The sequence below is a fragment of the Taudactylus pleione genome, unplaced genomic scaffold (genome assembly GCF_031769625.1).
Source record: "Taudactylus pleione unplaced genomic scaffold, aTauple2 ptg000437l, whole genome shotgun sequence".
NCBI classification, from domain to species: Eukaryota; Metazoa; Chordata; class Amphibia; order Anura; family Myobatrachidae; genus Taudactylus; species Taudactylus pleione.
Window position 1 is genome coordinate 4,803,239 of NW_028284839.1, and position 27,845 is coordinate 4,831,083.

Consider the following 27,845-nt stretch of genomic DNA (forward strand, 5'->3'; position numbering starts at 1 on the left):
GTACCGTCATTACTGGTGGCACTAGTATGTGGTTCCTGCTCTCCTCTCAACTGATTGTTCTTCATATCAACAAACATGAACAAAGTGGGGTACAGCACACACGTCAATTTGTACCAATTTTAAATATTACACTGCAGTATCAATGACCTACAGCGTATCAAGATATTTTAAATGAATATTACACTACGCTACCACTTAAAGTGTCACAATACGTGTTGAATATTACACTGCATTTCCACTTACAGTGCAAGATTTTTTTTTATGAATATTAGACTGGTTTCACTTAGTGTCACAATATTTTTTATGAATATTACACTGCATTTCCACTTAGTGTCACAATATTTTTTATGAATACACTGTGCTACCACTTAGTGTCACAATATTTTTTATGAATACACTGCACTACCACTTAGTGTTACAATATTACAATATTTTTTTATGAATACACTGCGCTACCATTTAGTGTCACAATATTTTTTAGGAATAATACCCTGTGCTACCACTTAGCGTCACAATATTTTTTATGGATACACTGCGCTACCACTTAGTGTCACAATATTGTTTATGAAAATTACACTGCACCACCATTTACAGTATCACAATATTTTTTATGAATACACTGCGCTACCATTTAGTGTCAATATTTTTTATGAATACACTGGGCTACCACTTACAATGTCACAAATTTTTTTTAGGAATACACTGCGCTACCACTTAAGTGTCACAATATTTTTTATGAATACACTGTGCTTACACTTACAGTGTCACAATATTTTTTATGAATAATACACTGCGCTACCACTTACAGTGTCACAATATGTGTATGAATATTACACTACAGTCTGACCGGCAGCCTCACAGTAAAAAAAATAATTATATATATATATATATAGTACACTGGGGTACAGCACAAACTTTTTTTTTATTATTACATTATTAGCTTTTATATTTTTACACTGGGCACCCTTGGACGGACAGAGCACCCCTGAAGGACACAGCAGCCATTTTATGGATGGGCAGAGCACCCCTGCAAGACACAGCAGCCCCTTGATGGACAGAGCACAGTGACACTTCTCTACAATACACTCTACAGCCGGAGTGAAAATGGCGCCGATGACCAGGAACCTTTATAGATTCCAAAACCCATGAGAATCTGACAGCGGGAGGATGACGTTTTGCCTCGTTTTGGGATCTGAGTCATGCGGGAAAACCCGAGCCGGACTAGGATCCGAGCTCGGATCGCAAAGTTCGGTTGGGTCTGGTTCTCTGAGAACCGTACCCGCTGATCTCTACTTCCAAACAGCTCCTAATAGTCATTTATCAAACGCAGCCTGTGACATGACAGTTAGGAGCTGAGTGGCTGGTAGTTTATCACTTTCCAATTAATCACTTTCCAGAGCTTAGTTAATCTCCCCCTATGCTAGATAAATGACAGTTAGAAGCTAATTGGTTGCTTTGAACAGTTTCTCCACTTTATTCCCAAGGCTTGATACATCTCCCCCTAACACATTACCTTATGAGCGGAGATCAAATCAAGGAGACAAAGTGTCAACCAATCAGCTTCTGACATTTTGGAGGCTGTGGAAGAAAAATGACAGAAGATGATTGGTTGATACTTCGGGGCTGATTCTGATTTGGGAATGAGGCAAGAAAGAACAAGTAAGTTTGCACATGGGTAAAGCAGTGCTGAATTGCAGGTTGGGTAGGTGTAAAATGTGCAGAGGATTAGATTTAGGAGGGGTGTGTCCAATCTGAGATCTAAATTGCCATTTAAAGTAAAGCTGTCCAGCATTTGTGGGCTATATGCAGAAGCAGCCAGTATATATAATAAATGTATTTCCACCCCTTGCATTGCAACATGGTTTATCCAGGTGCAGTTACTTGCTCTTTCTTGCTTTATTCCCAACTCAGAATCAGGCTCATTATCTCTCTCCAAATTTGATACATCTCCCCCAGAGGTTCTCAACTCGGTCCTCATGGCCACGTACAGGTCACTTTTTTAAGGTCACCCAGCAGGAGCACAGGTGTATTCATCACTCACTGACACATTTTAAAAGACCCACAGGTGGAGCTAATTACTTCACTTGTGATTCTGTGAGACGACCTGGAAAACATGCACTGTTTGGGCTCCTGAGGACCAAATTTGAGAACAGTGTGCATTATAGTCACAGGCACATACATACAAAGGAGGAGATAAATCAAGGGAGGAAGGTGGGGGGGAGGGAGAGAGAGAGAGACCAATCAGCTTCTATAATTTTACAGGCTTTATTTGAAAATTGACAGGAGCTGATTGGTTGGTATTTCATCACTCTCCAAGCTTTGATAAATCTCCCCCAGAGAGAGAAAATGAATCAAATATAAACCTGGACCATCAGTTAGAAAATCTGCATAGAAAGTAGTTACCATCAAATACAACTGGACTGTGGGCCTGATTCAGCACGGATCGCAAGGCTGCGTTCGCACGCACCCGCTCGCAGTGAAAAAATGCTAATGAATGCAATCACACGGCAACCGCAGCTCTATACCAAGACGCCCGTCACTGTATAAAGCCGACCCACTTCCCATGATATGCAGCCGCAAGTCAGCGAAAACATCGGAACCATTCGCAATTGTGGTTGACCTGACTCTACCGCACAAACTGCTACTTCCTGTCGCCATCTAGAACTCTGCCAGCGTATACCATCACAGGGGCTTAATTATGCACACCCCTGTAACAGCGTTCAAACGCACAGGCACGCCTGCATTCTGCCAACCACCCCCAAATGGTCACTTTATGTCAATCACTGTGTGATGGGGCTGCGGGCTCACTGTGATCGCAGCGGCCAGTTCGCGCACTGTGATGCATACGCAGGGCACAAACATCGCCAGACTGCGTGCGAACGCAGCCTTGCGATCCAACCTGAATAAGGCCCTATGAGCTGTTCTGTATGGGATGGAGTTACTATGCCTACGCTCTTGAAATCCCGGCGCCATAATCCCCACTGCCGGCCAGAAGTCTGACAACGGAATCCCAACAGTCGACATCCTGATCGTAAGTATAGCGGGGCCGGGTAGGTGTTAGCGGGGGCGGGGCAGGGTTAGGTTTAGGCACCCCAGGGGGAGTTAGGGTTAGGCTGCGGGAGGTTAGGGTTAGGCACTTACCAGGAGGGTTAGGGTGCGGGGTAGGGAGGGTTAGTGTTCGGGTGCTAGAAAGGAGGGTTAGGGTTTAAATAGGGCAGGAGAACAGTACTTACCGCTCCCGTCGGGATTCTAGCCGTTGGGATGCAGCTGTCAGTCTATTGACAGCCGGCATCCTGAGTGTCAGGTTATCATACCCAACCCGTACTGCACAGGCAAGTGCTTACCATTACCAGACATTCCCATTAAAATAAATTAAGATTTATATATGACTGAAATGGAAAGTGTGTACCATGCGGAGATTAGTCAGGGCTACTGTCTGATGATTGGGAGTGTGCTTAGATCCTCGCTCTACCAGGGTGCATTTCTCTATGTTCTATATACTGAGAGCATGTTCTATATACTGTCCACTTGGAAATAATGGGAAGAGATAAACCTGTTGTACCATATATTGCTGCTAATAGAGAAGTTGATTTACTTACCCAAGTCACATTGTGTTCTTCTTACTAATCAAGCGACAGATGAACATAGATATACATGTGTGTTTGACACCACAGTCTTCCTGCATCTGGGTGACAGGAGCCTGATATTTCTATCCTCTGCTGTTGGGACCTTACACTATATAACTCACAGTCTGTGGGTTCAATTCAATTAGCCGTGAATGGGGCAAATTACAATTGACATGGAGATGCCACCGCAACTCGCCCCAGACGCAGGGGATTTTGTACATTTTCCCTATGGAGCTGCAAACAAAAAACTGCATATAGCAGCACTTATTCGCACCGTGAGGGGACTCCTGGGTAATTGAACTGACCCCTGTAACTTCCTACCATCTCTATTCCCTTCCTCCCATCATGTCACATGCAGCCCTGTCCTCACTAACACATCACTCATCTCCTGATACACTCTGTGCTGCTGGGAGACGCTGCTCCTCCCACTATATAACTATCAGTCTGTGGTTTCCTGCTGCCTCTATTCCCCTCCTCACATCATGTCACTGCCCGTCACATGCAGCCCTGTCCTCACTAACACATCACTTATCTCCTGATATACTCTGTGCTGCTGGGAGACCCTGCTCCTCCTACTATTTAACTCTTAGGGGTATATATACAAAAGTGAGGTTTTGGAAGTGGTGATGTTGCCCATAGCAGCCAATCAGATTCTCCTTAACATTTAACCAGCACCTTCTAGAAGCTAATAGCTAGAATCTGATTGGTTGCTATAGGTAACATATCCACTTCTAAAACTCACTTTAGTAAATATTCTCCTTAGTCTGTGGCTTTCTGCTGCCTCCATTCCCCTCCGCACATCATGTCACTGTCCCTGTCACATACAGCCCTGTCCTCACTAACACATCATAAATCTCCTGATATGCCTTGTGCTGCTGGGGGACCCTGCTCCTTCCACTATGACTCTCAGTCTGTGGCTATCCACTACCCAATTAAAATGAGCGATTGAATGATGATGATATCGTTAAATCGTTCATTAATCGTTCACAAATCGGCCATGAAATTGTTGAAAACGACCAGCGATGCGCGCTCCCGCTGGTCGTTTTTGACATCCATCATCGCCTGAACATGCTGGTCAATCTGCCGATAATGACAGATTGCCCATGTTCAGGGATGAGGGAGGGAGCCTACACTGCACGACTGATCGTTCAGTGTAGGCACAGCAGACTGTGAAATGACTGCACAATTACAATGACCTTACTGACACAATTACATGTGGACAGATCACCGCTTCCCACAAGATGAGCACACACAGATTATATTATATTAGGTGCTGCTGTGAACAGTCTGATGATCCGATTGGCTACAGGTCATTTTGTCCCCTCCTACTTTAGAAAAGAAGTAACACAGAACAGACTGCGCTCTGTCCCTAATCAAACACAGCTAAAAAAAATAACAGCATAAAAATTGTTACATGGTGTAAATATATGTGTACAGCAATATAGTTCTTTATTTTAATGTCAGTATACTGTATTTACACTTGCAGAGTGTAGACAGAATGTTCAGTACAATATATACAACAAAATAACATTATTAAACCCTTTGAAAATCAGAGACAGGCGACCACTTCGATGCCTAAAAATACGGTACCTGCAATAAACATTTCACAGAACTCTTAGGGTTTCAATGTGACCTTTTATTTAGGAAAATGAATAACTATTCTGCCTCCCCCAATAATAAACATAATCATTATATTTTCTTTACAAAATAATAATGAAATGGATTTTGACGTTTGATTGTCTGCAGGAAGAGACCAGGCAGGAACACACCTGGCGACTACACACGTAAAAAAAAGAATTTTTTTCGACAGCAATTACAGTAGTGATTAGTGGTATCATATTCCGCTGTCGTCCCAGCTTTGCTTCAACTATGAATAGTTATCAATAATTAATCTATCTGGAGAATGAAAAAAAACCACAATAGAAAGGTGGATCCTACATGTAAGACATACTGAATATTGTCAACATGTAACTCTTGGATCAATCTTTGGTCTCAATACCCTCATACATTTGTAACGTTTAGGACTATTGCCTGTCTACGCTATGTTACATCCTGGTCATTGTACTAGATCCCTTCCTCCGCCATTGCTCGCAGAGGTTTACCCCCGGCAGAGGTTGTACGTCCTTGCATCGTGCGGAAGTCGGGCCTCGCAAGTGGAAGCCCCCCGCAATAATACTGGAGGAGGGTTTTATACGAAATACATCACTCAACACAGAAGCTACACTTTACACCTGGACGTGTGAAACAACGAAAGAGCCAGCCTATGGCCCGGTCGCCCCTTTTCTCCACCCCAAATGTGTTACTAACCATATTTGTTTCTAATCAGGAAGATACTTATTTGTAAACATGTATCAGTCCTAGGGGGTGTGAATACTTTATTGGTGAAACACTAAGCAAACAAGTCTCCCTAACATAATGCATGTGCGGTAGTAAGGACAATAGACGACACTTCTAATGACGTCCCATACTGTGGATATGTAAATACTGCTCGGCTAGTTGGTAGAGGGGTTGAGGCTGATCTCTGGGAACGGGGCAGCAAAGTGGAGAGAATCTCAGAGACTGTTTCTACAGCTGCCCAGCCTCCTGCCATGTCTAGTGGGATCAAACGCCACCACTGCCATCCGTCCAATCATTGCCCACGGCACAACAGGTGCCAGCAGCGGAAAAATATGAGATATGGTAAGAACTTACCCTTGTTATCTCTATTTCTACGAAGTCCATAGGGTTCCACAGGATACCTTGGGGTATAGGTGTGACGTCAGTCGCAGGGCACCAAAGAGTTAAGCTTTCAGCCTCCCAGGATGCACTAGGTCCCCCTCCTATACCCCGCCCCCGGGCCAAGGCACCTCAGTTAGTTACCAAGCCATAGGCCGGAGGAGGAGAAGGAAGAGAGAGAACAAAGATCTGGACACAAACAAGAATCACATTCTCACCAGAGGGAGACGGAAAACCGGTGACCAGAGCAAAGCCCATCTGCAGCACAGGTGCGACAGGGCGGAAGGAAGCATCCTGAGAGGCGAAGGTGTCAAACCTGTAATACCTCACGAAGGTATGGACAGAAGACCACGTAGCAGCCTTGCAGATCTGAACTGCCGAGGCACCACGTCGAGCTGCCCACGAAGGACCCACAGACCTAGTGGAATGAGCCTTCAGAGAAGGAGGGACCGGTAGGCCTTCATGAAGATAAGCTTCAGAAATAGCCATACGGATCCAGGCTGCCAAAGTTTGCTTTGAAGCAGGCCAACCCTTTTTACAGAAGCCATAGAGGACAACAAAGCGTCCGACTTCCTAAACAAAGAAGTGCGGTCAACATAAGTCCTTAAGGCCCGCACAACATCCAAAGAGGCCTCACCCACGGAAAGACCCGGTGAGTTAAAGGCCGGAACAACTATTTCCTCGTTAACACGAAACTGGGAAACAACTTTGGGAAGAAACTCGGGCCGAGTGCGGAGCACTGCCCTGTTCCCATGAAAAACCAAGAAAGGGGGTCTACAAGAAAGAGCCCCTAACTCAGAAACACGTCTGGCTGAAGCAACGGCCAGAAGGAAAACAGTCTTAGCTGTTAGCCATTTAATATCCACTGAGCCCAGTGGTTCAAACGGCGGTCCTTGGAGAGCCCTCAGGACCACAGCCAAATCCCAATGCGCCACAGGTGGAACAAAGGGCGGCTGAATACGGAGAACACCTTGCATAAAGGTGCGCACATCCGGGATTGTAGCAATCCTACGGTGAAACCAGACAGATAGGGCCGAAACCTGTACCTTCAAAGAAGCAAGGCGAAGCCCATGATCTAGTCCCGCTTGCAGGAAGGCGAGAATCCGAGACAGACGAAACTCCCGCGGTGCATAACCTCTCGGTCGACACCACTGGAAGAACGTATGCCACACGCGATGGTATATCCTCGCGGAAGACGGTTTCCGAGCTCGTAACATGGTACGCACCACAGAGCTGGAAAACCCCCAGGACCTCAGCATGGCCGTCTCAACAGCCACGCCGCCAAAGACAGCCGAGTCAGGTCCGGGTGAAGACAAGGACCCTGAGACAGAAGGTCCGGTCGTAGCGGCAACCGCAGAGGACTGTCCACGGACAGACCCTGAAGGTCTGAGAACCAGTGCCGTCTGGGCCACGCGGGAGCTATCAACAGGAGCGTCCCTCCTTCCTGTTTGAATTTCCGGATTACCCGTGGAAGAAGGGAGACCGGAGGGAACAGGTATGCGAACCTGAACGTCCACCGGACGAGCAGAGCATCCACCAGAGACGCCCCTTCGTCTCTTGTGCGAGACCCGTACACCGGCAACTTGTTGTTGTGCCGGGACGCCATGAGGTCGATTTCTGGAAGACCCCACCTGTCCACCAGTAGTTGAAAAACGTCCGGGTGCAGGGACCATTCCCCTGGATGAACGTCCTGGCGACTTAGAAAGTCCGCCTCCCAATTTAGCACTCCCGGGATGAAGACCGCTGATATGGCCGGAAGATTGCGCTCCGCCCAAACCAGGATCCGAGAGACCTCTACGAGAGCCGCCCGACTGCGAGTTCCTCCTTGCCTGTTTATGTAGGCCACGGTGGTAGCATTGTCCGACTGGACCTGCACCGGGTGACCCTGGAGAAACCGCTGTGCCTGCAGGAGAGCATTGAAGACCGCACGGAGTTCCAAGATATTTATTGGAAGCTCCGCTTCTGTCGGTGTCCACCTGCCCTGGAACAAGTGTGGACCCGAAACTGCTCCCCAGCCCCGAAGACTGGCGTCCGTTGTCAACAGGACCCAATTTGGAACCCAGAACGGACGTCCCTTGTTGAGGTGGGTCGTCTTTAACCACCACGCAAGGGACAGGCGAACCTCCGGGGTGAGCACAATCGTCTGGAACTTCAGAGACTGAGGCAGCCCGTTCCACTTGGACAGGATCAGGTGCTGCAGAGGTCTGGAGTGAAACTGGGCGTATTCCACCATGTCGAACACCGACACCATGGAGCCCAGTAACCTCATCGCCGAGTGTAAGGACACCCGGCGGCTGTGCAGACAACTGCGCACCCTTGACTGTAAAGCAGAGATCTTGTCCTCCGTCACGAAGATCCTTTGCTGTCCCGAGTCCAATAAGGCTCCAAGATGCAGAATCCTCCGAGACGGGATTAGAGTGGACTTCTGCCAGTTGATTAGCCAGCCGTGCCGTTGCAGCAGTGCAATGGTCAGGTCCAAGTGGTGTAACAGGAGCTCTGGAGATCCTGCCACCAATAACAGGTCGTCCAAGTACGGCAACATGCGGACTCCTTGCAGCCGCAGAGAAGCCGCCATGACCGCCATAGCGTCCTGTATGTCCAATGACACCATGTAGTCCCCAGGTTCCAGCGCCAGAATGATGGACCGTAGGGTCTCCATCCGAAACTTCGGGACCCGCAAAGACTTGTTGAGTGCTTTGAGGTTGAGAATTGGACGATATGACCCATTGGGTTTCTGTACCAAAAATAGATTTGAATAGAAACCCTGGCCCCTCTGGGAGAATGGAACAGGCACTATAACTCCAGCCTGGAGCATAGTGTGCAATACCTTCCGCAGCTCCGTAGCCTTGTTCCGGTCTGATGGTAGACCCGTGGTGAAGAATCGAGCCGGGGGTCTGTGCCGGAAGGAGAGGGCGTACCCGTGAGAGACCACCTCCAGAACCCAAGTGTCTGTCGTAGTGAACGACCAACACCGGGAGAACTGCAGCAGGCGGCCTCCCACCCTGGGATCCCCCAAGGGGAGACCCGGACCGTCAGGCCGCAGGCTTGTCATCTGGCTTGGGGGCCGGACGTCTGGTACTCCATGCCTGTTTCCGGGGCTTGACCGATTTCTTAGGGCCAGCCTGTCGAGGAAACGACTGTGGTTTGGGCCTGCCCTGGGCCCTAGATGACCGAAAGGACGATGGTCCAGAACCAGAAGGAGCAGCGGCCGACGGGAGACAAGCAGATTTGGCTGCCGCCAGCGTGGCCACAATCTTATCCAGATCCGGACCGAAGAGAACTTCTCCGGTAAACGGCAACGCTTCCAGACCTTTCTTGGATCTGCGTCCGCCTTCCAGGATCGCAGCCACAAGGTGCGACGAGCAGCTACCGCTGCTGAAGAAATTCTAGACACCAGAGTACTAATGTCTAGAGCCGCCTCGTTGATGTAGGTGGCCGAATCACGGAGATTGCCAATCAACTCCGCCTGTTCGGCCGGACAGTCGGATTCAAAAGAAGCCTCTAATGAATCCGCCCAGCGCTCCATCGCTCTGGCAACCCAGCAAATGGCCATAGCCGGCCGTGCTGCCCCCCCTGCAAGGGAATAAGCGGACTTCAGGCAGATTTCTACCTTGCGGTCCGTAGCATCCTTAAGGGAGGACATGGATGGCATCGGCAATGTGGCACTACGGACAAGACGGGTCACGTGAGAATCCACCTGTGGAGGGGATTCACACTTAGCAAAATAATTATCCGCGAACGGATAAGCCACCGCCAGGCGTCTCTGCGGCTGGTATCTTTTGCCAGGTTGTTTCCACGCCTCCTCTAAATGGTCCACCAACTGACCCGAAAGAGGAAAGACTGTGGCATCGCCCTTCACATCTTTGAAAAAGTCATACTTAGATTTAGCCGCTGTGGGAATTTCGTCCTCAATCACCAAGGCTGTGCGGACCGCCCGAATAAGTCCAGGAATATATACTTTGGACTTAGCATCAGCGTCCTTAGTATGGAAAGGTTCCTGATCGTAAGGATCCAGAATCTCCCCATCATCAGACGTCCCTTCGTCATCCTCATAAGGAGCGGACAGAGACGCCACCGGCCTTTTATGAGGCCGCATCACAGACTCCCCTTGCAACACATCCGACAAGTGCTGTACAGAACTCGTCAGGGAGTTAACCCACGCTGGCTCCTGAAAACCCGGGAGCGGGGAAATAGGGAGACTGTGGGGTACCACCAATTGTCGTGGGAACCCCTGCATGGGTGACGACACCACAGACTGCTGGGACAAACCCATCGGAGTAAACGCGGGCTGCGGAGCTAACTGGCCCACTAAAGCTGTTAACGCCTGAGCGAAACAAGCCCAGGGCGGCTCCTGTACCGGTGCTGTAACCGTAATAGGCCGCGCCATGGACAAACACTGCCGGCAAAGGCCCTCCGCGCTACCCTCCCCCTCCGCTAACGGTACTTTGCACGTGGTACACTGTAGCCGGAGGGGAAAATCACTTTCAGACATTATGGCACCACGTATGTGACCTCTCTCACCAATTAAGTATTAAATAGGCGAGAGACCACCCTGCAGCACCGCACCGCAAGGGCTTTAGCAGAAAGAACAGGGACAGTAATAAAGCTGACAGTTTAGAGAAGAAAAGTTACAGGCAGCGCTAGCACAGTCACATACAATGCAGAAAAATAACAATTCCTGCACTAACAGCGCTGATCACTCAACTACACAGACACAGGGCCTGGTAGGACACAGCGCTGCATACACAGACCTGAGCCACAGCGGAGGAGAGGTATGCGGGGGGACCCAGACCACGATGCTTCCTTCCAGACTTCCAGCAGCGTTCACCATGCGTTGCAGAGAAGATGGCCGCCGAGGAGCAGAGAGAAGCTGGCCTGGGGGAGGAGCGCTGACACAGGACCAGTCAGCACAGTGCAGAGAGGGCTGTGTGCAGCGGGGGAGGCGCCGGCTGTGAGACAGGGAAGGCGCGCTCCCCTGGCATGCATTTAACCCCTGGGACGCCGCAGCGCTACCGCTCTGCTGCGGTCCGCTGTCCCAGGGGGTAGTGGAAGCGCAGGTTGGTCGCCTGGCTCCACGCTGCAGCCAGTCCCCAGGGAGCCCCCTGCCTGGGGACTTAGGACCATGTGATCAGCGGGGACCCACCGCGGGACCCCGCTGCTTACCTCTGTCCCCCTTGAATCCGGCCATGGTCCGGAGCATCTGGGGTCACCGCTAGCTGTGACCCCAGACGCCCACCAGCATCCCCGGATCAGTACCGGCGTTCTGGTACCGGCGGGGTGTAGGGAAGACAGCATGGACGTCAGGACTGACTGTCCATGCTGTTCATCCAGATGTGCAGCCACAGCTGCATGAAGAAAAAGCTTCAGGGGCTCTTCTAGCCCCCACTCCAACAGGTGCACCCGACTCCGGCCGGGCACCAAACTAAACTGAGGTGCCTTGGCCCGGGGGCGGGGTATAGGAGGGGGACCTAGTGCATCCTGGGAGGCTGAAAGCTTAACTCTTTGGTGCCCTGCGACTGACGTCACACCTATACCCCAAGGTATCCTGTGGATACCCTATGGACCCTGAAGTAGAAATGTCACAGTACTCTGGTCAGCCACAGAAGAATGATGAGTGCTTGCAGGGGGTCCTGTGGTTGGGAGATATACACTAACATTCTGTAACATACATGGGAATCTCCAGCATAGCTATATGTACTTTGACTTGTTAAGCCACTTCATCCATTACACCTATGGACAATGACCAAAGTTGTTCGAAATCTCAACTAATGCTCCGCAGATGCCTCTACAGGGTCTATTGTTAGTGGTATAGGTTTTCTTGTGGATACCCCCCATATAGATCGCCAGCCCGGACCTCAAACCATGAAAGTGCTGCTAGTAATTCCCAAGCATACGTAGTACTACAGCTAAGTGCACAGAGATCGCTTGCAGAGACTCAGCGATTGAGTATCAGTAAGGACACACACTAGCATTACATAAGGAAACCACGACAGAAGGAGCACAGTGCTGTGGCCCATTGCTCTCTACTCTGTGCCACTGTGAAACTCTGACAGTAGAGTTATGCAAGAATCACAATGACATTGTTTCACTGTGACCTCAGCGCCGTGTACGCCATTGCCGTCCATAGAGACAGTATAGGTTCCTCAACTCGGGAACTCCATTAAAAGACCATAACCGAGGATTGCTATAATCATTTACAGGTGAATAATCCGATTGAATCAGTATTATCCCCCCTCCAGCTTCCTCGTAGGGAAATTCCTAAAATTCCACCCACTTAAGGTTTTTTAAGGAAAACCTGCAGCAGAGACTTCAATGGAACTTACACTCAATGGCAGCTGTATGGAGTTGCGTTAAGACACAGTTTTCAGAGCAGTGCTTGTAGTGTGGCTGATGTAACAGCAACCAGCGTGGAGAAAACGGACATGGCGGTGCTCCGGGGGGAGGGGTAGATTCCCAAGTACCCCGATGCACAAAGAGAACAGGGATCAGGCAGGAACAAGACGGTGCAGCCTATGAATTCCCTGGACCCCAGTATCTCAGCGACAGCGCTGGTTCCTAGAGGCGCGATAGGCTGCGTTCTCATGGCTTAGCCCACACGTGGACTCTAATCTGTGTAAGGTAACATGTATATCGCAGGATCAATTTTTAAAGTGCACATGAAAATGACTGAACATTTACATATTAAGTATCCGAAGAACTGCTGCCATGCGAAGTTTACTTTCTATGAATGCTCATCTATGTCCTGCACAATGTCGCCTACATCCAATGGAGCCAGAGAATACACACACAGCAGCAACTTACAGTAAGAAACGCTCTACCTTGGTAAATGTAGGAGATAGTCATATTCTATAAAGGTGCATCAGTGTGTCCCCCTTATCTGCTAGCACTTTCTGTTTTTGCCTCTGGTGTACCACCGCCTGCAATGCCTTCCCGAGTCCCTACGGTTAACAGCAGCTAGAATCCCGACATAACCAAAGGGGTGGGCCGACACAGACTGTGCAAGGGCACTAGATGGCACACTTTAAGGGACAAGAGTCTAAACCACTGGACCCTGCCCCCACTCCATTACAGCCAACACGCCGACCTACATTTTGTTGGGGTAGGTACAACGTTTTGGCAGCAACCGTAGCAGCTTAAAAAACACCAAATGTTTCATGTAAAAAGGTAACAAAAAGAATCAAACTCTCTCCATATATAAGTATCAGTAACGTGCAGTGTTCAATTCCCCAACAATGACATCGCCACTGTAATAAGAATGCAGCTTATCAATTCAATAGGAACCTGTGACATCCCCGAAATACGAACGACGGGGCAGCGTTCTCCACCAAACGGTGGCCTCCAATTGCGCTAGGCAACGGGTTCACTTAAAATGCAAGTCTATTATATTCTAGACATTTTCTTTCTCAAATAAAATCTTACATTCAATTTCTTTTGTAAAATCTTTCATCCATTTCACATGATTGTTTCTTTTTTTTTTTCTTAAGTGCAGTACTTCCTTATGGTCTGCAGGGGCCACTGTGGCATCTACTGTAAATAAGTCACCGTCAGCTAAATTTCCTTACAGCAACAGCGACACCTGCAGGTTGAACAAATCAGTCACATCTCCTTGATATAATTTGAATGACGCATCATTAAATCTTGATTTCCAAAACAGTGATACTCTTCCTTTAGGAGACATGGAATAAGATTTCTCTATAATAGCAGGATACACTAATCATTTTCTTATTAGAGAAAGTCGGCAAACCCAGATGATGGATTAAAAGAAATAACAGGAGAACCTTTCCACAGGAAGCTCCCAGTGCCACCAGAATGTATTGATAAACCTCCTTGCCCAAGGCATTCTGTTACAAGCGCAATGTCCGTCAATGGGAACGTCACATCGGTTTACTGCTGAAGCTCAAAATAACACCAACAAAATAAAATAAAAGCTTTGTGGGCCCCAGGTTTGCCATTTACCAATATTTCGGGGTAACATTGCATGGTTCTTGTGCTTTAAGAACCAGCATTTTTAAACATTCATGCATATAAATAAACTAGAAACAGGACTATGCATTATCCATGTGGATCGGATGTTCGTAAGACGTAAAAAAAGTTCTATAGAAAAAAGTTGAATGCGGCACCTGTGCGAGGTATAACATTTGATCCCCACCCTGTACAATTATTTAAGTCAGGACTACTGAAAGAGCCACTGGGACTATTAAGATCGATGTGCAAAAATCCTTTGTCTATTCGGGTCCTGTATTTGTGAAGCTTCATAGCCCTTAATCAACAACCCTAATTTACAGGACAAATGTAAAACTGCCATCGAGTGGTTCTCCATAGAGCAGCGGTACAGGCGATGTATGTGCTGGCTGCCTGGGGCAGATGCGTATACAACATCCTCGGTACAGGAAACATGTCTCGTGCCGCAGTACCGCATTACAGCTCCATTTTAACGCCACTTATAAACGGCAAACCCGTGGAAACGTTCCTTTTATAATCCAAGTACTGCTCTCCAAAGAAATGGATCAGTGAGAATTCCTCCTCCTCGATCCGTTCTCGGAAGAACCTCCAGGAGGCCAGAGTGTAGCCAACTAAGCAGATTGGGTTACAGAGCAAAACCTGGGGGGAAAAAAAAAAAAGAGAATTCTGGGTCATCGGCACTAAAAAAAATAAAAAAATTATTAAAGGCAAGTGGCGAATACAAAACAATGGTTCATAGAGACACTATCAAAATGATCTATAAAATATACAAAGGGAGGGGGGCTTTCACTTAAAACAAAAATGATAGTTTACTTTTAATAAAAAAAACATTTCATAAATAGGATACAGACAGAACAAAGCTGTTAATGTTTAATTTAGAGCGAACGCAGAGCTGCCTAAACAAGTCTCATACATGGCGCGTACTCCGCGGTAGATAACAAAACAAAAATCTAAATAAGCAAAACACAGCAAAATTCTGCAAATCTAATAAACACTATTAAATTATGCTGATTACACTTCAAAGTGAAAGTTAACAATGTATCAACAAGCGTGCCTTTTGTCTCAGGTTCGGGGCTGGCGCCTTCCCTACTCCCCTAAACCTTGGGTGAAAATTGAGAGCCTCATTTGTCAGCCCTTCCCCTGGCAAGACCTGATATAGACCTCTCCAGCCAGCACCCCCCTCATCCCTTAAACTTGCAGCCTATCAGATTCACAGGTTAAAGTGTGGAATAATTGAATACGATTATTTGGCGAGTTTACGCTTCCTTCAGTGAATGTTTCTACCTTAGCAGGTTCTAAGCCGACCCCTGACTTAGAGTTAGATAAGTGGTATATTCTAGGTATCCGGCCGATGTGGGATTTTTATGATGGGTCCGGTTTTAAAACTTTTCTTCATCTTCAGGAACAATTCTCTACCCTTACACATGATTAGCTTACATATTTACATATCCTTCACTAGATATCTTTTAAAACATTTAACTCACAACCTTCACCCCATCCAATGTCAAAATGTTCTACTTTTATCTCCTAGGAGGTGGAGTTTCTTCTTGGTATAACACTTCTGTCCTCCATAGAGGAGCACAAATTAGCCAAACTAAATGGGAGGAGGACCTTCATATTTCACTATCTAGCGAACACTGGGAAGTGTTGTTCAGAAATGTTTTCAAAATGTCTAAATACATTAATCACTCTGACATGTTATTTAGGGTTATCCAAAGAACCTATCTTCCTCCTGAACGACCACATCACATCTGGCTCGCCTCTCCTCTAAGCTCTGCTGAAGACACTGCGGCATGGTAGGCTCTCTGCTACAGATTTCTTGGTCGTGCCCAATAATCCAATCACTGTGGCTAGAGATTTTTGATTTAATGGCTCCGGTTACTGCAGTATCTCTGCCCCTACTTCTCAAGATAGCTCTTCTACATTCCCCAACCCCCTCTGTCCTATCTCGTACCCAATATGTTATTGGCCACATTCTAATAGCCACTAAGGCAGCAATTGCCCAATACTGGAAGGGATCGGATCTTCCTTCCCGTCCGAAAATGTTCTCCTCCATTTAACAGATACAGCATGGAAACTTTGGGCTTCAAGTACTCCACGCTTCTTCCCCTTTTGTAATAGTCTCTGGTTTGATTATCGTCTATTGGTTCTTTGCTCCCTCAGTCCAATTCATTTCACTCATCTGTGCTAAAAACAGGTTCCTTTATTTGGTAATGTACAGTATATTGCATTATACCTGTAATACTGTGGTCCCTTTCTGTTCTGTTTCATTGAGGGATTGTCGGGTGATTATAGCTATCTTCGGGCTATTAGGATCCTAGTAGATAAAACATGGTCTTCTGTACTTAGCACACAGACGATCTGCCCCAACCCATTTAGCAAAAGGACAATGATGTACAAGAAGTGAAAGCAGTCAGTGGAAGAAGGCTGCTATATCTTCTCAATTCCATCACCGCCATGTCCTTAGGCTGACAGTGTTCTTCAGTTGTGATAAATTTGGCGATTACCAGCGGAGAACGGGTACACGCCAGTAATGCCATCATTCTGCCACACTGCTCTCTATGCTACTAATACATGGTTTTGTCATTAGCAGTTTGCTCCTGTGCCTATCCTGAAGCAAGTCTGTGCACATCCAATGTTCCCTCAATGTAACTGTTGTCTTCCTCCAATCAGAATCCAGAACTCATTAACAGTGTAAGTCACACCTCACTGGCTGCGGAGAGGCGTAAGCGGCAACTGGGGTGATTGGCAGTGGTCCCAGTTATAAGTCAGTTGCGAGACTCCACTAAATACAGCAAAAGGAGGTCGTTCCAAGGGAGGGATCAACATCAAGCCCTCTTACAGGAATCGGGAGAGTGGTTGGTCTAATTCAGGAAGGACGCATGATTGGTCATTGGCTTTGTGCAAATAAAATCATTTACATATTATGCAGCATGATCAAATACATGGAGACACTTCAGCTGCTGTCTCTGTAGCCTTTCTTCCTCATTATGTAATGCTGCCCATCCACTAGCAGACCATAAAAACGACAGCACGATTATGACATTGTAATCGTGCTGTCGTTTCTATGTCTGTGATGAGCCTGCACTGAACGAGCAGACGTTCAGTGCAGGCTCAATCATCTGGCACCATACTGAACCTGACGTTATCGTCAGGTTTGACCAGCATGTTTGCCCGATGATTGATGTCGGAAAGGACCAGCGTGCACGCGCATGGCTGGTCGTTTCCGACTATAAAGTGCCCGATTTGCGGACGTTTTGCAAGCCATTGCACGATAACGACGTCGTTATCGTGCAATCGCCAGTCAAAATCGCTTAGTGGGCAATTCTCTTAAGCAGTGGGCATCTGCATCTTCTCTAACCAGTCAATGTCGTCACCTATAGATTTCAAAAACATTGCTCCAATAACTGAGCACCTAACAACAATAGGCTGAACCGGACTGATCTGCAAGGCTTAGATCGCTAATACTGCATGGGTTCTATTGGTGCTCTTGCAGTTCGGTTTCAAATAACGACAGCAAACCTGTAGACAATATTTTCAAAGCAATAAGGCCCATTTTGAAACTTGACTATACTACACGCCTTATGTTAAAAAGGGGTTGGGTACAATATCCTGGCGGTGACCATCCTGGCGGTCACAATACTGACAGCGGAATCCAGACGGTCAAAATCCCAACGCATGTTGGTGAGCATTCTAACCATTACCCTAACCCACCTTTCCGGCAGCCTAACCATGCTCTTTAGCAGCCTAACTAACTGTCCCCTACTGCAGCCTAACCTAAACCCTCCCCCTTGTGCCTAAACCTAACCATCCTCTTTGGCAGCCTAACTAACCGTCCCCTACTGCAGCCTAACCCTAAAACTCACTGTTGTCACTGACCGTCGGGATTCCGAAGACGCTAATGTGGCCGTTGGGATGGTCACCGCAGGGATCCGGACTACATCCCGTTAAACGCATTGAGAATACAACTAGGTAGATTTTCAGCCACATTCACTGAAACACACACATTTCTCTTCCCCTTATCGCAGATGCCCGATAGGGCTTGGAGGGGACCCATTCTGTCCCAAATGTGGAAACATCCCCTGGACCAATCTCCCCACCACTACCACCTTGAAATGATTGAGTTGTGATTATAAAATGTGTACTTTTTAGTACTGTATTACTCTGTCTGTTTCCTTTTATTTTATGGTCTTCGACATTATTGGGGATTGGTGGATCCCTTTAGCTAAGACCTTGTGAACTCTAAGGGAAGTTTATTTCCTCCATTCGGTTATTGATTAGCACCTGGTTGGTTTCAGCACCTTGAGTGTTCTACATTAATTTTTATTTCTGTAATTTCAAGGTTGTTGCTTTGGGTACAACCAGCAGTCACCCAGGCTGTACTGCACTCCCTAGGAGGGCCATTACGCACCCCAAATCCTACCTTCTTACTTAGCTTTTGCTTCTCTCACCAAACGTATCCACCATCATCCAAAGCTTTGCGGCAGACGTTGCTGCCAGGAAAGTCCTTTACACTCACCTAGCAGGCCTGTCCTGTTATCGGCTACTCCTCTCTGCGCCATTTCTACAGTCATATAGACGTCTCGATCTGTCCCCTAAGAATTGCACTTAGTAGATTAGAATACTTCCTGAGGATATCCCCTACACAAGTGCGTTCTGACGATCATCACATAAGAACTACAGAAGGAGCTTTGATACCAACGTCTGAAAAATCGCCTTCAGCTTTATACCGCAAATAATTAACAGATATAAGGGGGAGAGTGATCAAGCCTTGCAGCGAGAGATAAAGCCGAGAAGTTACCCAAAGCAAGCGTTCTGCATCTATCATTTCAGACTGTGCTAGATAAAACAAGAGATATGGTAAGAACTTACCTTTGTTATCTCTGTTTCTACGAAGTCCATAGGGTCCACAGGGTTGACCTTGGGGATATAGCTGGATCAGGATCCATGGGCACCACACAGTTAAGCTTTTAGCTCCCAGGATGCACTTGGGTCCTCCTCTATATCCCGCCCCCGAGCCACAGGCACCTCAGTTGGTAAGCAGCCTAGGCCGGAGGAGAATATGGAACAGAGAGAAGGAAGACTGGAACACACAAGAAACCATACTCACAGAAAAAGGAGACGGAAATACCGGTGACCAGCAACACAGCCCATTAGAAGCCAGGTGCGTCAGGGCGGGCGCCCTGTGGACCCTATGGACTTCGTAGAAACAGAGATAACAAAGGTAAGTTCTTACCATATCTCTTGTTTTCTACTTCAGGGTCCATAGGGGGTCCACAGGGTTGACCTTGGGGATGTCCCAAAGCAGTTCAACTAAGGGCGGGGACGCTCCTGTGCAGAAAGGAGAATCCTGCGCCCGAAGGATGCATCCTGAGAGGCAAAGGTGTCAAACGCATAAAATCTTAGAAACGTTTGAACCGAAGACCAAGTGGCTGCCTTACACAGCTGAACAGCTGAGGCACCACGTTTAGCAGCCCAAGAAGGGCCCACAGAACGAGTGGAATGAGCCTTAACAGAGGCTGGAACAGGTAAATGCTCTCGTATCTAAGCCTCCCTAATAACAGAACAAAACCAACGGGCCAAAGTCTGGTTGTTGGCAGGCCAACCCCTCTTATGAAAACCAAAGAGGACAAACAAGGAGTCGGACTTTCGAACAGAAGCAGTCCGATCAACATAAACTCTGAGAGCACGGACAATGTCCAACGAAGTCTCCCCTGCTGTAAGATCAGGGGACTGAAAGGCTGGGACCACCAGTTCCTGATTGATATGGAACTTAGAGACAACCTTAGGTAAACACTCAGGACGAGTGCGAAGCACTGCTCTGTCCTGGAGAAAATAATTAAGAAGGGGGGACTACATGAAAGTGCCCCCAACTCGGAAACCCTCCTTGCTGAAGCAATAGCCAGGAGAAACACAGTTTTAAGCGTTAACCATTTGAGGTCAACTGACTCAAGAGGCTCAAAGGGAGGACCTTGCAGAACTCAAAGAACCACCGCCAAATCCCACGGTGCCACCGGAGGCACAAAGGGTGGCTGAATCCTGAGAACACCCTGGAAAAAAAAAAAAGTCTGTACGTCCGGTAACATAGCAATTCTACGCTGGTACCAAACCGATAAAGCAGACACGTGCACCTTCAGAGAGGAAAGGCGTAAACCTAAGTCCAAACCCGACTGAAGAAAAGCCAGAATCCTTGAAACTCTGAATACCTGAGGATCATAAGTTTCTGGACTCACACCACTGAAAGTACGTGTGCCGCACTCTATGGTAAATCCTTGCAGAAGCAGGCTTGCGTGCCCTCAGCATGGTAGAAATAACGGAACTAGAAAAGCCCCGGGACCTTAAGACGGCCGTCTCAAGAGCCACGCCGTCAAAGACAGACGACCCAGATCCGGGTAAAGGTAGGGCCCCTGAGACAACAAGTCCTGCCGCTGAGGAGGAAGGTACGGAACGTCGATGGACAGACTCTGTAGGTTGGAGTACCACGGACGTCTTGGCCACGCTGGGGCCACCAGTACCAGAGTGCCTCCGTCCTGCTAGAACTTGCGCAGGACCCAAGGCAGAAGGGATATCGGAGGAAACAGATATGCCAGCTGAAACGTCCATCTGACCTACAGAGCGTCCACCAGACTGGCGCCGTCGTCCCTTGTTCTTGACCTGTACACGGGCAACTTGTGATTGTGACGAGAGGCCATCAAGTCCATCTCCGGCAGTCCCTATTTGTCCATGAGTAGTTGGAATACCTCTGGATGAAGCGACCATTCCCCTGGATGCACGTCGTAACGGCTGAGGAAGTCTGCCTCCCAATTGAGGATTCCGGGAATGAAGACTGCAGAGATCGCTGGAAAGTGGCACTCCGCCCAGGTTAGGATGTGAGACACTTCTGCCATCGCAGCCCGGCTGCGAGTTCCTCCCTGGTGATTGATGTACGCCACCGTGGTGGCGTTGTCTGACTGCACTTGCACTGCCCTTCCGTGAAGAGTGGTGCCGGCCGACTGCAGAGCCCTGTACACGGCTCTTAGTTCCAGAACATTGATGGGGAGAGCCGCTTCCTTCGCTGTCCAACGACCCTGAAGTGACAAGGAGCCTGTCACCGCCCCCCAACCCCGAAGACTGGCATCTGTCGTGAGCCGAACCCAGTCCGGGATCCAAAAGGGGCGAACCTCGAGGAGGTGAGCTGTTTAAAGCCACCAATTCAGGGACTGTCGTACATCCGGAGATAGCACCAGCGTCTGTGACCGGATCCGGTGAGGCAACCCATTCCAGTTTGCTAGAATCAGCCTCTGCAGAGGCCTGGAGTGAAACTGGGCAAATTCCACCATGTCGAATGCCGACACCATGGAACCCAGCACTCTCATTGCCGAGTGTACCGAAAGACTGGCACCATCCAGGCAACTGCGTATCCGCAACTGTAGGGAAGATACCTTTTCTGGAGTTAGAAAGATCCGCTGCTGATGAGAGTCTAGGAGGGCCCCCAGATGGACCATCTGCTGAGATGGGATCAGGGATGACTTCCTCCAATTTATTAACCACCCGTGCATCTGCAGACAAGCCACCGTCAGTTGGAGATGTTGCAGCAGAACCTCCGGAGAGCTTGCCAGCAATAGGAGGTCGTCCAGATACGCTAACAACCGTACCCCCTGGTTCCGAAGGTGGGCAGCCATACCTGCCATCACCTTGGTGAACACCCTCGGCGCTGTGGAGAGCCCGGAACTGGTAGTGACAGTGCAACAGAGCAAACCGCAGACAACTCTGATGTGACGTTGCTATCGGCACATGGAGGTAAGCGTCCTGGATAGCCAGGGAGACCATGTAATCCCCTGGTTCCATAGCCAGAATTATGGAACACAAGGTTTCCATTCTGAACCTGGGAATCCTGAGAAACCTGTTCAGAGACTTTAAATTTAGAACGGGTCGATGGGAGCCATTGGGTTTCTGTACCAGAAACAGCAGAATAGTATCCCATCCCATGCTGAGATTGTGGAACAGGTACAATGACCCCTGCAGTCAGCAAGGAGTCTATAGCTTCCCTGATCAGCATAGCCTTGGCTATGTCCTGAGAAGGACTCGTGCAGAAAAACTGGTGAGGCGGTCTGCGCCGAAAAGACAGGGCGTACCCCTAGGAGACCACTTCTCGCACCCAGGCATCGGTGGTGGTATTGAACCAGCTCTGGGCGAATTGAAGAAGTCGGCCTCCCCTCTGGGATCCCCCAGAGGGAGGCCCGTCCCATCAGGCGGAAGGCTTATCTTCCTGTTTGGAAGAGGGACGCCTGGCACTCTAAGCTTGTTTCTTGGACCTAGCCAGTCTATCCACGATCCTATCCAAGTCTGGACCAAAAAGTAATTCCCCATTAAAAGGTAAGGCCTCCAGGCCCTTGTTTGAATCAGCGTCTGCTCTCCAGGACCTCAGCCATAAGGAGCGGCGGGCATGCACAGCCGCAGCCGATACCCTAGAGGTTAGCAGACTAGCGTCCAAGGAAGCTTCTCCAATATAAGAAGCCACATCACTCATCTGTCCTAGTAATGCCCTCTGGACTTCCTGAGTATCCTCAGGAAAAGTGTCCCCTAAGGCATTGGCCCAACCCTCAATGGCCTTAGCCACCCAGGAAATGGCCATGGACGAGCGAGCAATTGCTCCCGAGAGGGAATAACTAGACTTAAGGCAAGCCTCAACCTTTCTGTCCGTGGGATCCTTTAACGAGGAAACTGACGGTATTGGCAGCGTAGCACTCCTAATAAGGCGTGTGACATGGGAATCCACCGCCGGTGGAGCTACCCACTTCCTACAATGCGCCTCCGGGAATGGATAATTGGAAGCCAACCTCTTTTGAGGCACAAATCTCTTACTGGGTGTCTGCCAAGCCACCGCCATATGATCCGTTAATTGATCAGATAGGGGGAATACCGCCGAAGTCACCTTAGTTTTTTTTTTTTTTTTTAAACTAGGGAATGTCTACTTAGGATCAGGTGCCTCATCCTCTATTAGGAGAATGGCACGCACCGCCCTAACCAGAGCTCGTACATTAATAGACGACCTAGATTCCAACTCCTGAGCCGAGGTGTACGAATCGGAGTCGTCCTGGACATCACCCTCATCTGAGGACCCCTCAGTGTCCGAAATCTGCACCGCATGCAACTTATGTGCACGCTTAGACGCCCCTGCAGACCTGTCATTGTGCAGCATCGACTGAAAAGTCGAAGATGCAGCTGCCAGACTCTGGACTGAACTGGAGAGCACGTCCACCCATGGTGGAGGAGCTGCCACATTGGTCTGGAAAGGCACCACAGACTGTTGTGTAGCAGGAGTGGCCTGAAAATAGATAGGCAATCCTGAATAAGGGTCCACAGTCTGTGACCCAGAGGAACTCTGCAATAATTGCGGGGTACACTGGTAATGGGAAATGGTAGGCTGGGACAGAGTCCTCGTAGGGACAGCAGACGTAGCCGCAAGGCGGTCCGCCAGAGACACCAGCACCTGTGAAAACATAGCCCATGGTGGCTCCTGTGTCATAGGGGGTCTGGATTGACCAGGAGTCAACTGACACCGCTCATAAAGGCCATCCAGAGATGCCTCTTCCCTATGTGATCCCGCAGAGCAGCGCCTGCAGGAAAACAACACTGGAGTCCCGGAGTGCTCAACTTCACCCTCAGACATGACCAAATATAATGTACAGACACAATATATATGGCAATAGAGGAAAAAAGAACTGCACTTCCCTGTGTGCTAAACAACAGTCCTGAATATGGCACTGTGTAGCACACAACTGTATGTGACAGACCTCACAAATACTTGATTTATATATGTGAGGTTAGTAGAAAAGCCCCTCCTCCACACCTGTAGGGCTAAGGAAGAAGGAAAGAGATAGATATAAGCTGACAGTAATAAGAGAAAAATACAGACAGCAGCACTAGCAAAAGTCACATACCATGCAGGAAGATATACTCACTGCACCTTTACACTACACTCAACCGCCCAGATTCAGTGTCTGGGAGGGCTATAGTGCTGTGTACGCCGTCCTAACAGGGGAGAGGTACACAGGGGGACCGGTCCGCGTGCTCCCTGAGGGATCTGCGCTGCCACATGTAGAAAAAAAATGGCCGCCAGAGACCTCAGAGGAGGAGTGGCCGAGTGAACTGCAGCTCAGGGACGCTAGACATGCAGGCTGAAAAGCGCGCTGAGCTGAGGGGAGGAGCCGCTGAACAGGGAAGGCTTCCTCCCCTGGCTGGCCATTAACCCCAGGGATGCTGGCTTCCCGCTTGCCGGTTATCCCTGGTGGTCTAGTGGTCCCACGGGTTATGGGGGGGCCCGCCGCCACTGCCAGCAGCCTCCGGTCTGTCCCCAGGACCGGAGGCTAAAGGACTGCATTTAAGGTATTCCGCGCGCCGCCACTAGCCAGCGACGCGCGGCTTACCTGAATCCCCGGCGACTCCGGCAGCAGTCCTGGGAGGTAGACAGAGTCCGGCTAGTACGGACTCTGTCCTCCCGCCGCGATCCCCAGATCAGTACTGGCGTCGCGGCGCCAGTCGGGGATCAGAGCGGCAGCGTGGGCGTCTGTACAGACAGCCCTTCGCTGCCGTCTGTAGTAAAAAGAGAAACTAAAATAAATAAAATCTATTAGAAAATAAAAAGCTTCTGGGGGCTGCTCCTGCAGCCCCCCTGCGCGGTGACCGACTCCGGCCGGGCACCAGCTTACACTGAGGTGCCTGTGGCTCGGGGGCGGGATATAGAGGAGGACCCAAGTGCATCCTGGGAGCTAAAAGCTTAACTGTGTGGTGCCCATGGATCCTGATCCAGCTATATCCCCAAGGTCAACCCTGTGGACCCCCTATGGACCCTGAAGTAGAAATGAGAGTTAGAAGCAGATTGGTTGCTTCAGGCAATGTCTTCACTTTATCTCTCTCCAAGGCTTTATACATGTTTCCCCCTTAAACAAGAGGCTGAAAGAGTGGACAACAAAGACAGAACGCTAAGCTACGGGGTTCCCGGAATAATACAAAAACAAAATCCAAAATCTTACGCAATCTTATCCTGTAGTAACAAGCCTCTGACGGAGCGTCTCACACCTTCTCAGAATATAACTACTGAGGCTACTGGCCAGATATTACTGGATGAATACAGATCATTTTATGTGATGATCTGAGCAGTGTTCTCCCCAGAATTGTTTTCCAGCCAGGTTGCATGAAGAAGTAGCCGGGTGGGAGCCTTCGCAATTCTGCACGCACCGGGAAAAGGGGCAACTCCCTTACCATTCCAGCCCGACAGGTCTCAAGCTGTTCCCCCACTGGCTCTCAGTCAAAAGTGCCCATTATGCAGTTCCCCCTGTAGTTATCCCCATATGCAGTGCCCCCTGTATTTGTGCCCTTTATACAGTGCCCCCTGTAGTTTTCCCCTTTATGCATTGCCCAATGTAGTTTTGCTTTGCCTTTATGCAATGCCAGTAGTGCCCCTATGTAGTACCCCCACACAAATCCCTTATGTAGTGCCCCCAGGCTTAATAGTGTCCCTTATGCAGTGCCTCCAGGCTGGTCCCTTATTCAGTGCCCCCAGGCTTAAATAGTGTCCCTTATGCAGTGCCTCCAGGCTGGTCCCTTATTCAGTGCCCCCAGGCTTAAATAGTGTCCCTTATGCAGTGCCTCCAGGCTGGTCCCTTATTCAGTGCCCCCAGGCTTAAATAGTGTCCCTTATGCAGTGCCTCCAGGCTGGTCCCTTATTCAGTGCCCCCAGGCTTAAATAGTGTCCCTTATGCAGTGCCTCCAGGCTGGTCCCGGTACCAGCCAAGAACTTACGTTAACTTGCTCACCACGCTCGCGCTCCCACTGCCTCGCTCTGACTGGATCTAACTAGATCCAGCAGGCGTGAGGGGCAGGCTCCTCACATCGCGGGTGATGTCATGACGTCACCCGTGCAGTGCATCACTGGGAACGCTTGCCTCTGAAACGGTCAGAGGCTTCTTTAGCCTCCGGTCACTTCAGAGGCCAGCGTTCCTCAGCAGGGGGTCGGCGAGGGAAAGTGCCGGGCGGCAGGCTGTTTCTGCCGGGCGACGTGCCCGCATAAAATAGCCTGGGGAGAACACTGCTGAGCATCCCTTGACACTCTGGTAAAGGATGCAGCCCCTCACCCTCTATACAGAATATGACTGGTTGCACAGGAGACGGGGCGAAAGGCACACCCCGCATAAGGGTACTGTACATATATCGGACGAGACCTATATTCCTATACGCTACAGCACATCAAATAACAGGTCTCGCCTAGTGAAGAGGCTGAGCAGCTGCACTGCCTTCATTCTGTGGCAACAATGTCATGATACGTGTTCATATCCTAATCACAGCTACTGAGGAGGTCTAATCCTTCCTTACCCCTTACAGTCTCCCTTTCACTTATGCACACTTGTTAGGGGATATGCACATTTTTACCCTTGTTTTGGTTGCTCTGCAATAGCAATTTTAGAGCATTTACTCCATGACGGGATAGAGGATTTGGCATTTTGCTATAATTTTAACAGCTTGTTGCTTCCTTTATATGTGGACACATTTGGACATTACCTGGGTGCCGATGCTCCAGTAGAACCAGCCCACGTACGATGGGTGTCTGAACCAAGAGTAGACACCAGAGGTCACCAGCATGTGCGATTCCGATTTCTCATTCTGAACGATGTGGTTGAAATTGGAGCCGGCTGTGAGCATGGCGGATTTCCTCAGAGACTCTCCGAAGCAAACCATGATCAATCCAATAACACTCAGCCACGTGATCTGCTTCATGTCTGCAAAACAAGGACAAAACCAAAACACCGACTCCAATTAAAGATGAACAAGTGATGAGCCAGTAATGGCCATTCCCACAGTACTCAGGGTTTCACCCTTGGTGCAGTTACTGTGCAGAACTTGACAAAATATGAGATATGGTAAGAACTTACCCTTGTTATCTCTATTTCTACGAAGTCCATAGGGTTCCACAGGATACCTTGGGGTATAGGTGTGACGTCAGTCGCTGGGCACCATAGAGTTAAGCTTTTCAGCCTCCCAGGATGCACTAGGGTCCCCCTCCTATACCCCGCCCCCGAGCCAAGGCACCTCAGTTAGTTATCAAGCCATAGGCCGGAGGAGGAGAAGGAGAAGGAAGAGAAAGAAAAAAGATCTGGACACATACAAGAATCACATTCTCACCAGAGGGAGACGGAAAACCGGTGACCAGAGCAAAGCCCATCTGCAGCACAGGTGCGACAGGGCGGGAGTCCTGTGGAACCCTATGGACTTTGTAGAAATAGAGATAACAAGGGTAAGTTCTTACCATATCTCATATTTTCTACTTCAGGGTCCATAGGGTATCCACAGGATACCTTGGGGATGTCCCAAAGCAGTATCCTTTAAGGGTGGGGACGCTCCTGTGCAGAAAGGAGAATCCGCCGCCCGAAGGAAGCATCCTGAGAGGCGAAGGTGTCAAACCTGTAATACCTCACGAAGGTATGGACAGAGGATCCTTGCAGATCTGAACTGCCGAGGCACCACGTCGAGCTGCCCACGAAGGACCCACAGACCTAGTGGAAT

General features: G+C 48.9%; 1 protein-coding gene across 2 annotated transcripts in view; it reads right to left on the reverse strand.

Annotated features, from left to right (window-relative positions):
- Positions 1-5,058: 5,058 nt before the first annotated feature.
- ICMT (isoprenylcysteine carboxyl methyltransferase) overlaps positions 5,059-27,845 on the reverse strand; it is a 33,972-nt gene continuing 11,185 nt past the window's right edge. The window contains exons 4-6 of one of the 2 annotated variants that reach the window (XR_015869851.1): positions 26,844-27,061; positions 11,897-14,942; positions 5,059-6,364 (exon numbers count right to left, since the gene is read on the reverse strand). Coding sequence is in view for 1 of the 2 variants with exons in the window: in XM_088447746.1 (XP_088303872.1) it covers positions 14,760-14,942; positions 26,844-27,061 (401 nt within the window). In the remaining variant the exon portion in view is untranslated. Of the gene's footprint in view, positions 6,365-11,859; positions 14,943-26,843; positions 27,062-27,845 lie in introns of those variants that run through there. The other variant, XM_088447746.1, reaches the window with a different exon arrangement.